Source organism: Magnolia sinica, chromosome 7 (genome assembly GCF_029962835.1).
Source record: "Magnolia sinica isolate HGM2019 chromosome 7, MsV1, whole genome shotgun sequence".
Taxonomy (NCBI): Eukaryota; Viridiplantae; Streptophyta; class Magnoliopsida; order Magnoliales; family Magnoliaceae; genus Magnolia; species Magnolia sinica.
The window spans coordinates 57,219,737-57,234,163 of NC_080579.1; the positions used below are offsets into that span (position 1 = coordinate 57,219,737).

Below are 14,427 nucleotides of genomic sequence, written 5' to 3' on the forward strand. Positions count from 1 at the left end.
GAAAACCAATCCTACACAAGAAAGGATTTTCAAATTCTACGGACTTTAAGGACTTACTTGTAAGTAGTTGAGCCCCGTTTCTAACACATGATGAAGATGATCTCCCTTAATGATGAAGAATCTTCAGCTCCCTTGAACCGTAATACTGTAGATGTTCCCAATGCAAGTCATTGGAATTGGGTCAAGGTTTTAGGGGAATCTACTCTTAAAGAATATTGATCCTTAAGTGACAGAGAGATTCGAAGGTATTAGGCATTCAAGAGATTCCAGCACAATGATTTGCCATTAAGTAAGTTGCTGGAGGATCCTTGAATGGTGAAGTTCATACTCCAATCCAATCTATTGAATATTCAATGATTACATTTAAGAAAGGGTTGAAGGATAAACTTCAATGAGAAAAAGGATTTATGATGGTAGGTAAGCAATTACTCTCTCAGATGTCACTCTTTTTCTAAATGCAAACTCAAAAACAACCTTCCAAATATAAAGGCAAAAATCCCAACGGTAATGAAATGGGCAGATTCTTTCTGCATTCGATGTCATTGAAGTTGGTTTGATATCATCAAAGGCCACCTTCGATGTCATCGAGTGACAGTTCGTTGACATGAGATTTTCGTTGAAAAATGTTTAAAGCTTGCTGGATTTCCTATCTTTATTTGATATCATCAAATGTGATTTGATGTCATCCAAAATTGAATTTCGATGTCATCGAATCGAGTTCAAGTCCTCAAATTCTTAAGCAATTTTTCTCCAAAGCTTCCTGGACATTTTCTTGTCTTTATTCAATGTCATCAAACGTGATTCGGTGTCATCAAAATTTGAATTTTGATGTCATCGAATCAAGTTTTATTCCTCGAAGTTTTAAGTGATTTTTCTTTAGAGTTTGCTAGAATAAGTTTCTCAATTCTCGATGTCATCGAGCCACATTCGATGTCATCGAAGGTTGATGTTCGATGTCATCGAACGGCTGTTCGAGTCATCGAATTTTCAAGTGAATTTCAATTTGAGCTTGCTGGACATAAATTGTTCAATTCTCGATGTCATCAAGACACATTCAATGTCATCGAATGTTGATGTTCGATGTCATCGAATGTTTGTTTGATTCATCAAATTTTCAGGTGATTTTCAATTTGAGCTTGTTGGACATCCGAAGGCACTTATTCGATGTCATTGAGTCATATTCGTTATCATCGAACATGAATATTCAATGTCATTGAGACGTGTTTGATGACTCAAAATTTTGGTCTAAAATGTTATGTGGTTGCTGGACATCCTAGAACACTTATTTGATGTCATCGAGTCGTGTTCGATGACTCGAAGGAAGTAGCAAACTTGACAGTTTTTTTATATAATTTTTCAACTTAGTTTTCTATTATCTAATGTATAAAACATATTTTTTCTTGTTTTTTAATAGATTAGAGTGTTTTTATTGGGGATTATATACTAAAGTGTTTTGGTCATGGGATGTGAGGTTTAATTTACCTTTGAAGATCTTGATCCATCCACACTGTTAAGGTTGCATCTTATAATTCTTTCAAATGGGGCTCACTGTTGAGGGTCAAATATTGCATATTGAACCTCATTTATATCTTAATTTTATAAATATGATACTGCTTAATGTCCTTTTTACTCATATTTGTGTTGCAAGGTGAATTTAAGAGCTTGGATTGAAAAATGTGCTAAAAGTATGGATTTGATACTCAAAGATCACCAAGGCAAAGAATGGATCTTAGGAGACAAAGATTGAAGATTTCAAGGTCCTAAGATTCAAGAAAACTAAGTGGAGAAGGAACAAAACCGAAAGAACAAGCACAGAATACACATTGACTATGTCATCGAACACCACTCGATGACTTGAGGACACATTCGATGACATCGAACACAGGTCGATGGCATCGAATTTATGAAGGAAAATCGACTTGGTCGATAGACAAATTAAGGACATTTTTTGATGACTCAAGAACTTGTTTGATGACTCGAAGCTTTGCTCGATGACATCAAAGACCTACTCGATGACATCAAATTTTCTCTGAAATTTTGGCAAAATTCACTGGACACATTGGGCACCATTTTCGCTTACTCGATGCACTTCCCAACAACATCAAAGATCTGCTTAATGACTTCGAAGATCAACTCGATGACATCGAATATCTGCTCAATGACATCGAAAGTGTCTTCAATGACATTAAATTTATTGAAGAAATTAGATTAATTCTCTGGATTGTTTTGGACACATTATCGATTTCTCGAACAATGCTTGATGACATCAAATGCCTCTTCGATGACATCGAAAGTAAGTTCGACGACATGGAAGGTTACAGATTCCAGATGAAGCTATAAAAGTGTAAAAAAAGCACATAGAAAAGACACCTTCGATGATATCGAAGCCTGTTCGATGTTATAAAACAGATCGCGCAAAGTTACGAAAAGTTACGCAGAGTGCATAAATTTGAGGTAGTTTCCGGATTTTTTCAAAGAGGTACGAAAGGAGGTGTTGCACAACTATAAATAAGAGTCCCCAAGACATCCTTGGGGAACTATCTAATCAATCTAGGGTTTGAAGGAGTGAAGCACAAGGGCGGAGAGCCATCGCCAACTATTTTTCTTCTTCCTTCATTAGTTTTTCATGCTTTCTTCTAGGGTTTTAGTTCCAATCATGTCTATGGTTGGCTAAACCTCTTAACTAAGGCTAAGAGGTGAAGCTTGTAGTGTGATGCGATGTTTTCTATTCCTTTGACTCATGTTTTTGTTGAACTCTCTTTGATTCTAGTTTGATTCTTAAGAAATACTTTCAGTTTCTAATGGTTTCTTATGACTCAAATTACAGTAGATCTGCAATAGCTTTGAGTATGTTCTTTTCATGTATTCAGATTATGAAATTAAGAAATTTTCTTGTTCACCATCATCCCTTGGGCATGGTTGGATGACAGAATCCCTTCTAATCTTCATGATTCTCTTATGTTTGTTTATGAGATTGGTATATCCTATTATAAGCTATTGTCTCCTAGGCATGGTATATCCTATTGTGAGCCATTGCAATAAGATAAAGAAGATATTTGACTGGTCGAGGGCCCTGTTCGACTAGTCATGCATGGTCTTTGACTGGTTAAAGGTGCACAAAATCCGAACTGATTTAGTTACTAGACTTCGAGTCGAGCAACCCTCAACTGGTCGAAGGCTCATCTTCAACTGGTCAAGCAGTCTGCTCGACTGGTCGAAGAAGTAATGGAAAAATCTATTTTTCTTCAATTTAAACTAGGACTGGTCGAAAAATCCTTAGACTAGTCGAGCCACAACTTAGACTAGTCTAACCTTAGCTTAGACTAGTCGAACTCTAGCCTAACATAAGCATAAAAACCATTTAAGTTTTGTTTTGAAAGTACCTAAGCCTAAGGTCTTTCTAGGGTTTATTATACTTGAAATGATTGAACTTTGAAGTAGTTTGAACTTCATGAAACTTGTTCTTCTACTTGATTCTTCAATAGAGCTTGAAGTTGAAGATGAAACTTGATCTTTTACTAAAACTTTAGTAGAACTTGAACTTTTCATCTTGATCTTGAACTTCAGTAGAGTCTTGAACTTTCCATCTTGATCCTCTACTCGAATTGAACTTTAGTAGCATCTTGAACTTTCCAACTTGATCCACATTATAAGGTCTACTTCATAAGCTGTTTTGTCTAAACAAAATTTGACAAACAAATGTGTGCTTTATGCAATATAGTACTTACAATCTCTTCCTTTGTCAAATTCGTGACAAAACACTTATTATTATAACAACTAGAATGACATCTTATATTCTTGATCCCATGTTATAGAAGATTTGTTGCAACTTTTATGAATGTGCGAAAAATTTACTGCTCCCCCTCAATGTGAGCTTCCCCTGTAATATGACATATACATTTTCCATTTCATTGTCAATGCATACTCCAAGCATATATAGAATAAAGTAACATTCATTACTTCAACATTCATATTATGCACAGACTTTGCTTTCTGGGATTCCATATCCTAGACCCCACATGAAATTTACTATATCATTTAGTTTCATATAAAAGTTCATGAAAGTTTCATTTTCTTTTATACGAATCTCCTCAAATCTAGTGGTGATGAGTTGAACTTTTGATTTCTTGACTATAGTAGTTCCTTCATGTGACATTTCAAGAATATCACAGGCTTGTTTAATTGTATCGCATGAAATAATTCTCTTGAATTCATCCGGCGATAGAGCGTAAGTTATGGCATTTAAGGCCTTAACATTAGCACTGCTTTCACTTTTCTGAGATCCAGTCCATAAGTATAATACAATTTCTCTCATGGACTTGGTTCCATCTTCAGCTACTACATCAGTCATGGGAGGTTTTCATTTAGTTACAGTGGCTTGCCACACGCTTTCATTTAAGGATTTTAGAAAATTCTTCATTCTAGCTTTACAGTATGCAAGTTAGAGCCATTAAAAGGTGGTGGCCTGGTAATAAACAAGATATTGAAATTTGACATTATAAAAGCTATAGATCTTTTAACTCAAGGAAATTAATCTATAAAAAAATTGAGTAACTTAGTTTTGATACCACTTGAAAAGGCGAGCTTAAAAAGTCCTAGAGGAGGGGGTGAATAGGACTATATCAAATAAAAAATTAAAGTGCTGAAATATTAAATAAATTAGAAATCTCAATCGCACTAGTATTGAAAAATTAATTCAAACTAATTCGTATGACAACCTACACCCAAACTAAGTTTAGGTAGGACAACCTTATTTCACGAACGCTTGTAAGAATCAAGATCTCAAACTAAGAAAGAGAAAATAAAGCTATCTATTACAAACATTCACCACTTTTGCATAAACGAAATTATAAGCATTCTCCACAAATGCAAAAAAGAAAACATTCACCATAATACCAAGAGTTATAGTGGTTCGGTGTGTATAACAACTGTTCTCAAACAGCCACACCTACTCCACTCTCAATAATCACTATCCACGTGTTATTGACTTTCACTATAAATAAGGTTTTCTCAGGGTCACCTTAAAATCTAATACAGTTGTGATTTTAAAGAGTTATCACAAACAAAAAAGAAAACCCTCTCTATGAAGTTTCTAGCTATCTCAGAAAAACCAACAAATGAGATTTTCTTGGTATCACAATAAAAAAAAGAAGAGATTTTCTAGCTATCTCAATAAAATCAAACTATAAAAGCATAGTATACTTATCTTCTCCTTTTGAAGATGTATCAGTCAATGTAGCTGTAGAACCACTTCTCTTGTAGTAGATTGTTCATGTTCAGTCATATAAACAAGGGTTCAAGGTTCTAAATTGATTTTAAATAGATTGAAACCAAAGGCCACTTGTTTGAATTCCTTAAGATCTCAAAGAAGAGTATTTACTCTCTTTACAAAATAAGATTCAAAAAATAAGATATCAAGGAATTAAAACAAAAAAGCTATTAAAAATTTATAAATACCGTGCAATAGCTTGACAATAATGGGGGTCTCTCTCTCTCTCTCTCTCTCTCTCTCTCTCTCTCTCTCTCTCGTGGAAGAATTTAATAGACTTGAATTGTTAATTTCGGTTTGAGAGGTCTCTATTTATACACAAAGAAGTTGTTGCTTCGACTCGTCTAAGAATCGAATTCTGTTTCAGCAAATTTTTAAATTTGAGCGCGATAAGATAAAATAGATCTTCAACTGGTCGAAGGCCCTACTCAATTGATCGAGGGCCCTGTTCGACTGGTCGAGGGTACACAAAATTCGAACTGATTCAGTTACTGGATTTCGAGTCGAGCAACCCTCGACTAGTCAAAGGCATATCTTCGACTGGACAAAGAAGTAATGGAAAAATCTGTTTTTCTTCAATTTAAACTAGGGACTGGTCGAAAAATCCTTAGACTAGTCAAGCCACAACTTAGACTAGTCGAACCTTAATTTAAACTATTCGAACTTTAGCCTAACATAAGCATAAAAATTTATTTAAGTTATATTTTAAAAGTACCTAAGCTTAAGGTCTTTCTAGGGTTTATTATACCTAAAATGACTGAACTTTGAAGTAGCTTGAACTTTATGGAACTTGTTCTTCTACTTGATTCTTCAATAAAGCTTGAAGTTAAAAATGAAGCTTAATTTTATACTAGAACTTTAGTAGAACTTGAACTCAATCATCTTGAACTTAGTAGAACTTAAACTTTTCATCTTGATCTTGAACTTCAGTAAAGTCTTGAACTTTTCATCTTGATCCTCTACTTGACTTGAACTTTAGTAACGTCTTGAACCTTCAATCTTGATCTATATTATAAGGTCTACTTCATAAGTTATTTTTTCTAAACGAAATTTGACAAATAAAGGTATGCTTTATACAATATAGCACTTACAATATGAAATTTGTTTTTTGTCTTCATCGAGGTCTCTGTGACCTTATGAATAGATTGGAAAGAAAATAAACGTTATGGTGGGCCCTACGAAAATTTTAATGGTGAAAATTAATATCCCCGCCACTATTTGTAGTGTGGTCCAGTTGATCTTTGGATATGATTCTTTTTCTTTTTTTTTTGGATAATGCTCTAAAATGATCTCAAAATATGGATGAACTTGTGGATATAATAAATACATAGCTGTGGGGCCCATTTAATTTCAATCTCTTATGAACCATTTGTACAACTCGGAGCTTGAGGAGTGCTCTTCTTCGCACACCAGCCAATCAGCTTGCGAAAGGAATGGCAGGGGCATTTTGGTCTGGTAAAAGTGTACCCGTGCAGCAGGGTTTAGTTTGGTAAAGTTTGGACGAGCCTAATAATGTAGGTGGCTATAAAGTAAACCGTCCAGTAGGAAACAACTCTTACATAATACCTGACTCCGTAGTCCAAAATACTGCTTTAAAACCTGTTAAGTTCCTACTCTAATCACGTCCAACTTAGATGCGTATCCTTTTGTCCAAAATCCTTATGGAGAAGAAATATGGCGCACACATCCTTCTCCTTCTCTGCTTCTCTTGCTGCTGCTTCCTCTGCTGTATGGGCAGCAACTCCAGTGATATGGAAATCCTTCTATCCTTCAAATCCCAATTCATATCTTCGGACCCTCAGAATGAGCTGGTGGGCTGGAACAACAGATTCCCTGTTTGCAACTGGCCACACATTTCCTGCACCTCCGACAGAACACGTGTCCGTGATGTAAGCCTCCAAGGCCTCGGCCTCTCTGGTATCATCCCCCCACACCTATCTAACCTCTCTTCCCTCCAAACTCTTGACCTCTCTGATAACTTCTTCCACGGCCCAATTCCTTCACAACTTGGCCGTCTCCCTCTCCTCCAAAGGCTCCTCCTCTATAACAACTCCATTGATGGTACTATTCCTAGCAATCTCTCTCATTGCTTAAGCCTCCTAGAAATCGATCTTACGTACAACCAACTATCTGGAAACATCCCTTCCTCTCTCAGCTTTCTCACACAACTCGAAATTCTTTATGTTTCGGTCAACCAACTTGTGGGTCCAATTCCCCCTTCCATTGGAAATCTCACATCTCTTATCTATCTCTACCTTGCAAGAAATGGACTTTCCGGTGATATTCCAAAAGAACTCGGACATCTCCGGAATCTCAATGATCTGCAGGTCTCCCAGAACCAACTCAGTGGCGTGATCCCTTCCTCGATTTACAACATCTCCTCTCTTGAGCTGTTCTCCGTGACAGACAATAAGCTCACCGGAGAGCTTCCAGAAGACATTGGTCTCCAGCTTCCCAACCTGAAGGAACTCCTCATGTCTGCCAATGAATTCCACGGACCCATTCCAGGTTCCTTATCGAACATCTCCAGAATTGAATCCCTCGACTTATCGAAAAATAACTTCGGGGGTTCAATTCCTTCACTCGGAAGCATGAATGATCTTCTCTGGTTGAATCTAGCCAACAACGCTCTCACTTCCACCACTGATATCATCGGTCGTTTTTTCGATTCTCTTACAAACTGCACCCACTTGGAGGTGTTCTCACTGACTACCAATCAATTAGCAGGCGAGCTCCCAACTTCGACTGGGAATCTCTCCGCCCATCTTGAAAATTTTAGTGTGGATGACAATCTCTTTTCAGGTTCCTTCCCACATGGCGTCCAAAACTACCGCAATCTAACAACCTTAGATCTGCAACTGAATTCCTTCACGGGTAGCGTCCCCGAGTCCATTGGCATACTCCGCAAACTGCAGAGACTCTCCCTCGAAGAAAACAGCTTTGTCGGAGAAATACCAGACATTTTCAGTAATCTTACACAGCTGCATCGGCTCAATTTAAGTGATAACCAGTTCCATGGCAGGATTCCGCAGAGCATAGGTGACTGTCAGAATCTGGAACGGTTGGATGTCTCTGGCAACAACCTCACAGGAAACATACCCAAAGAGCTCTTCAATCTCCGGTATTTAACATTTAACTTGAGCTTAGCTCGGAACTTTCTTAATGGTCCCCTGCCAATTGAAGTGGGTAAGCTGAACATGCTCGGTTTCATGGACTTCTCTGAGAATGAACTATCAGGGACTGTTCCTGTCTCCATTGGCGACTGTTCAAGCTTACAAGGTCTGAACATGGCCAGGAATCGATTCGAAGGCCTGATACCAGAATCATTTAGCCGATTAGGAACCCTTGAGAGCTTGGATCTTTCATTTAATAATCTATCTGGACAGATCCCAATGGTCTTAGAGAAGCTCAGGTTTCTGCAGAACCTGAATTTGTCTTTCAACAATCTCCAAGAAAGGGTGCCGGTCCAAGGGGTTTTCGGAAACATCAGCTGGGAATCATTGCAAGGAAATAAGGGGCTCTGTACTAACAGCAAGGATGCACAGAAGAAGCTGAGGCTGCCTGCATGCAGCAAGCATGGGTCTTCTTCTCTTAAGCTCAAAATCATTCTTCCAATTGCTAGCTCTGCAGTACTTTTATGTGTTCTCTTCTGTTTAATATCTATAGGGAATTCAAGGAAACATGAGAGTGATATTAGAAGAATTTCATGGGGTGCTTCCTTCAAAGGTCGACATTGGAAAATATCATACCAAGATATTTTATCTGCAACAAACAATTTTGACTCAGGGAATTTGATAGGTAAGGGAGGCTTCAGCTCTGTTTATAAAGGAATTATTGGTGGTGAAAATGAAATAACCACCACCGTTGCCATTAAGGTGTTTGACCTGAAAAAAAGGAAAGCTTCTAAGAGCTTTGCATTAGAATGCAAGACTCTAAGGAACATTCGGCATCGAAACCTGGTCAAGATCATCACGTCCTGCACAAGCATCGACCACAATGGAGCCGAATTTAAAGCTCTTGTTATGGACTTCATGTCTAATGGCAGTCTGGAGGAGTGGCTGCATCCGAAGGAGAGCGCGAGTATGATGAGATTGAATCTGCTTCAGAGACTGAACATCAGTATAGATGTAGCTGCCGCCATGGACTATCTACACCATGATTGTGACCCACCTGTGGCCCACTGTGATCTGAAACCCAGCAATGTGCTCTTGGATGATGAGATGACTGCTAGTGTTGGGGACTTTGGATTGGCCAGACTTCTCTTTCCTTCGGAGAACCAGAGTAGCACAGTCGAACTAAAGGGATCCATTGGCTATATTGCCCCAGGTATCATTCCTAACTCCATTGATTTTGGGCCTGTTTTTAAAATCAGGTTCAGTTTGGATCCACATCCTCAAACCATTTAGATAAAGGGTCCAAGTGGATCGTGTAGCAGGTACCCATATAAATAGTATAATATTATATATGATAGTATTATGGTTACAATGCCTGAGACCTGTAAATAAGCTTATTCTATAGGTCATATGGCCCCCGAAAATTAGGTTGATCCAACCATCATGTCCGCCATTAAATGAAATTGGAGATTTCCATGGTTGTCCATGTTTACTATGATATGATGTATCTAATGATTGTAAAAGTTTAATATTATTTGGAGTATCCCATCATCGTGGGTGGAACTCTGGTAATTCATGAGTTGGGTAACATATAAACAATGTGGTGAAGCATAATGAAGAAACATGAGAAAACCTCCAATTTCATTTCATGTGGTGCGACATGATGGGTAGATTGGTATGTTTTTTGGGATGTCCAACTTTGAAGATGGGGTAACCCGTTAAACTTTTTTGGATTTCATAAACACACTCGAGTTCAACTCACTCGCAATAGAAAAACCTTACCCTAAAAGGACTTGCCCCATCTCTACAATGTGTATGGCATTAGGAGTCGTTTTAAAATAGTCCATAAATCAGTCTAGGAGGAAATCGGGAAAGGATTTTTCCTAAGCATGCATACCCATATAAAGTTGGCATTTACAGCGAGGAGAAGATGAAATGGCTTCTAACCTAAACATGGAAGAGCAATCTCCTATGCCTACAGGCACCTGGTGGGATTATGTTACAACTTACAACTGACATTTTCCAAAGAATGGATTCAATAGTGGATGTCGCCCATGTTTTAGAAATAACAACTATAAAGAAACAGTTCTAGACCTGATGGGTACACTACGAGCCCAAGTATGACACGATCCGAACCTAGGACGTCAAATATGGTACCTGGACTAGGGTATGACCTGGCATATCCAGAAATCGGTAGACGGGATACTGGCCCAGACCAGGCCCATTGACTGCTTCAGGTTAGGCTTGGACTGGAATATCGCGTCTGTGGGCTGTGCCTTAGAATATAATTCAAGCCCAAAAATTAATGCTCCTGGGCTTGAGCGTGTTTACGATTTTTTCACATTTCCTGATTAGTTTCATTCCTCATAGTATATCATGCTTTAAAACTGAAAAACTAAACGCCCAACTCAGCTCAACTCAAAATCCAGCCATGCCGAGTAGACTCGAGGGCTCGAATAAGCAGACTTGATGAAATTCTGGTGGGCCATGAAATAGTTTCCTGCCTTGTTTGCATTTCTCTTTTCTATGACCCACTAGAGTTTTGCATCAGGCTGAAAGTTGGGCCTATAAGGTTTCAAGGGGTTCTGCATCACCTCGTCCGTTCAAATTTTGTGCCCATAACACGTGTACAAAGGTGCGCATGCAGGAAGGTGTCCAGGTGAGTTTGAGCTGTGTGAGCCCCGCCATGATGTGTGTTGAACATCTGCCCCATTAGTCAGATGCACCATTACATGGTGGGTCATAGGCTTAAAAATCAAGTCAAACCATAACTTGGGTGGGCCACACCACATACAACAGTTGAGAGGAGTTACTCTCCCATTAAAACCTTCGTAATCATTTATTAGGCCCATCGAGATGTGGTACACAAATCCAGCCCATCTATTATGTGTGTCACACTTGGATGAGAGGTCAGACCAATTTCAGCCTCATCCAAAACTCAGGTGGGCCCCACCAAGTGCTTTTATATATTTTAAGCATGTCTTTACATGGTTTTAGACGGTATGGCCCACCTGAGTTCGGTATAGGGCTGATTTTTGGGATTTCCCATAACCTAAAGGGACCCATTAAATGCACAGCGTTGATTTTGGACACACAACTCGACCTCAGGTCAACCTTATAGTACCATCTATGTATATATCTAAAGTGCTGTTAAGAAACTAACAAACTAACCAACTAACAGACCACTATCGTAATATATCTCAACAGCTAATTAAGAAATCAAAGAGCTAGTTTTAGGGAATCATCCACTGAAATTTTTGTTAAAGATAACAATAAAAATTCTCCCAAAAAGAACCAAGACTAACAATTTCTGTATAGCCATCCTCAACAAATATGTGCACGGTGTCTTTCGCACCATTTCATGCTAGCATGTCCAAGGCTCGTTGATCCAAATGATTAATCTTTTGTCATCGACCTAGATGATGAACAAGTACAACCTAGAGATCTTCATGCTGGAAGATCCTATATATAAATCTTTAGCCTTATTTTTATATTTTAGCCATTGTTGTTTTTTTCTTTTAATCATTTATTTGTAGTACATTAGTCTAAAAACCAACCTCTACCAAGATTTTCACACTCTTGAGGCCATTAGATAAATGGCCTAGATCCTGCACACAAGTGTGATATTTCATAGTGAAGGCATAGAAGGTTTTTAATCCATTATCACAGTAGAAGCTGTAGACGGGATCCTTGTGTGTTTCCGAAAACCGCAATAATCAGCATGGAAATTGCAGAAAGAATCGGAAGTGTTTGTTTTATGTCATCATATGGTTCAAACTAATCAGAAACAAACTTATATATATGTTTAACCTACTGATTTTATATATATATATATATATAAACAAAATCTCCATCCTCTAAGGTTTAACCTACTGATTATCCCCTATGAAAGTTTGCAACGATCATAAACTGACTTTTGTTTATCTATTTTCTTAATGGCCAGAGTATGGTATAGGCAGCAAAGCATCGACAAGTGGAGATGTTTATAGTTATGGAATACTATTGTTGGAGATTTTCACAGGCAAGAAGCCCATAGATGACATGTCCAAGGATGGATTAAACCTGAATAAATTTGCAACTGCAGTGTTTGAGAATCGTGTTGTGGAAATTGTTGATCTGAGCCTGCTGGAAAATGATGATGACTCTGAGAGAAGTAACAGCACTAGCAGCAACACCAACACAAACAGCAATGATCGTATTACTGGTGGAAGTCATGGAAACACAGAGAATGAGACAGAAATAGATTGGCAGAGTAGAAAAGAAGTGTGTTTGGAAGCCCTGATAAGAATCGGTCTTTCATGTGCGGCATATTCACCGAAGGATCGTCCCAGAATGAGAGAAATTCTAATTAAAATGCACGACATAAAAGAATCATTGTTTCAGTTTGGAGGGAAATGATTTTCTTTCATGATCAATTCTTATCATGATAGTAATTTGTGGTGGATCAAGACAGCCTTAGTTTTAGGTTAATAGCTTTAAGAGTCTTTTTATCTTGTGGGCTTTCCTCCTAAATAATTTGATGATGACAATGAAATTGTGTGGCTATTATTGATTATGCAAAATTCTAAAACTTGAGTTAATATAAGAAAGTTTGGATGGCAAATCAACATTACGGTGGAGAGTAGGATGCTTTCAACTGTAGGCTTTAAATCCTCTTTCATGCGGTGTGTTATACTTGAGACTTCGATCTGCTCTGCGCGGATTGGGACCTAACCTCGCTGGATGATCATGTCAGGGCCTCTGTGAGGCCCACCGTGATCTATGTGTTTTATCCACACTGTCTATCTACTTCGACAGATCATTTTAGGCCGCGATTCCTAAAAGGAGGCAGATCGAAGGCTCAAGTGAAACACACCACATGAAGCAGTGGGGATTTAAAGACCACCGTTGAAATCTTCTTTGGAGCCACAGAAGTGTTGGATCAAGCTTATATTTATGTTCTCCCTTAATACAGGTCTATGTGACCTTGTGAATCATTTGGATGGAAAAAAAAAAACATCACGGTGGGCCGAAGGATGTTTTCAATGGGAGGCTTTAATTCCCCACCGTTTCATGTGGTGTGGCCACATGAGCGTTCGATCTGCCTCCATTTTGGGCATATAACTTAAAATGATCATTCAAAGTAGATGGATGGTGTGGATAAAACATATAGATAATGGTGAGCCGTATAGAGCCCTAACATGACCGTCCCTCTGTAGCGTGGTCCTGGTGGGGTAGTTCCCAATCCGCCCTTCAGAAAGGGATTAAGCTTCCGGCCCCACTAATGTTCAACGGTAGTCATACAATCTTCACTATTTCCTGTCGTGTGACTCATATGAGCTGTGGATTGCCTCATTTTTATTTTTATTTTAGCACATGCCTTAAAATAAACTTAGAAAAACAGTCTGGATTCAGCAGAAAACCTCACTTGCCTAGCAATTTGTGTCCATGGTGAGCGTTCAATTCCAACCATTTCCTTGCTGTATGGCCTCACTTGAGCGTGGATCTATGACATTTTTTGGATGCATGTCTCAAAATGAGTTGGCAAAACAGATGAACCGGGTAAATTTCTCACAAACAACATGGTTGGCCCCACCTAGCTTCCAACCCCAGGCCACTTAGCCATAGCGACAGCTGATCACAGCCCCGGTGCCCATGTTCGAATGGCCTGACTAGGACTGGTGAGAATCACCCGTGATGTTTGTGTGAAATCCACTCTGTTCATCCGTTTGGCAGCTCATATCATGACATAAGACAAATCAGGGAGATCCAAAACTCAAGTGGCAGAGACGACCGGAAACAGTGGGAAAGGGAGTTAGGCTCAAACCTTTTTGGGCTCCACCATGATGTATATATGCCACCCAAACCGTTCGTAACACAGCCCAACCCTTCATAAGGTCATTCCCACTAAGATGAAGTGAAAGCACATAAATATCAGCCCAATCCAAAAAGCTTCTGTGGCCTCACAAATGTTTCAACGGTGGGGATACAATCTCCATTTTTTGTCGTGGGGCCCACTTAAGCCTTGGATCTACCTTATTTTTGGGCCTATGCCTTAAAATGAAA

At 38.7% G+C, this 14,427-nt stretch overlaps 1 protein-coding gene across 1 annotated transcript; it reads left to right on the forward strand.

Moving 5' to 3' along the window:
- Positions 1-6,883: 6,883 nt before the first annotated feature.
- On the forward strand, positions 6,884-12,790 carry LOC131251366 (LRR receptor-like serine/threonine-protein kinase EFR). The gene is made up of 2 exons (XM_058252047.1): positions 6,884-9,595; positions 12,326-12,790. The coding sequence occupies exons 1-2, from the start codon at positions 6,904-6,906 to the stop codon at positions 12,778-12,780; spliced, it is 3,147 nt and encodes a 1,048-aa protein (XP_058108030.1). The 5' UTR covers positions 6,884-6,903; the 3' UTR covers positions 12,781-12,790.
- Positions 12,791-14,427: the final 1,637 nt, after the last annotated feature.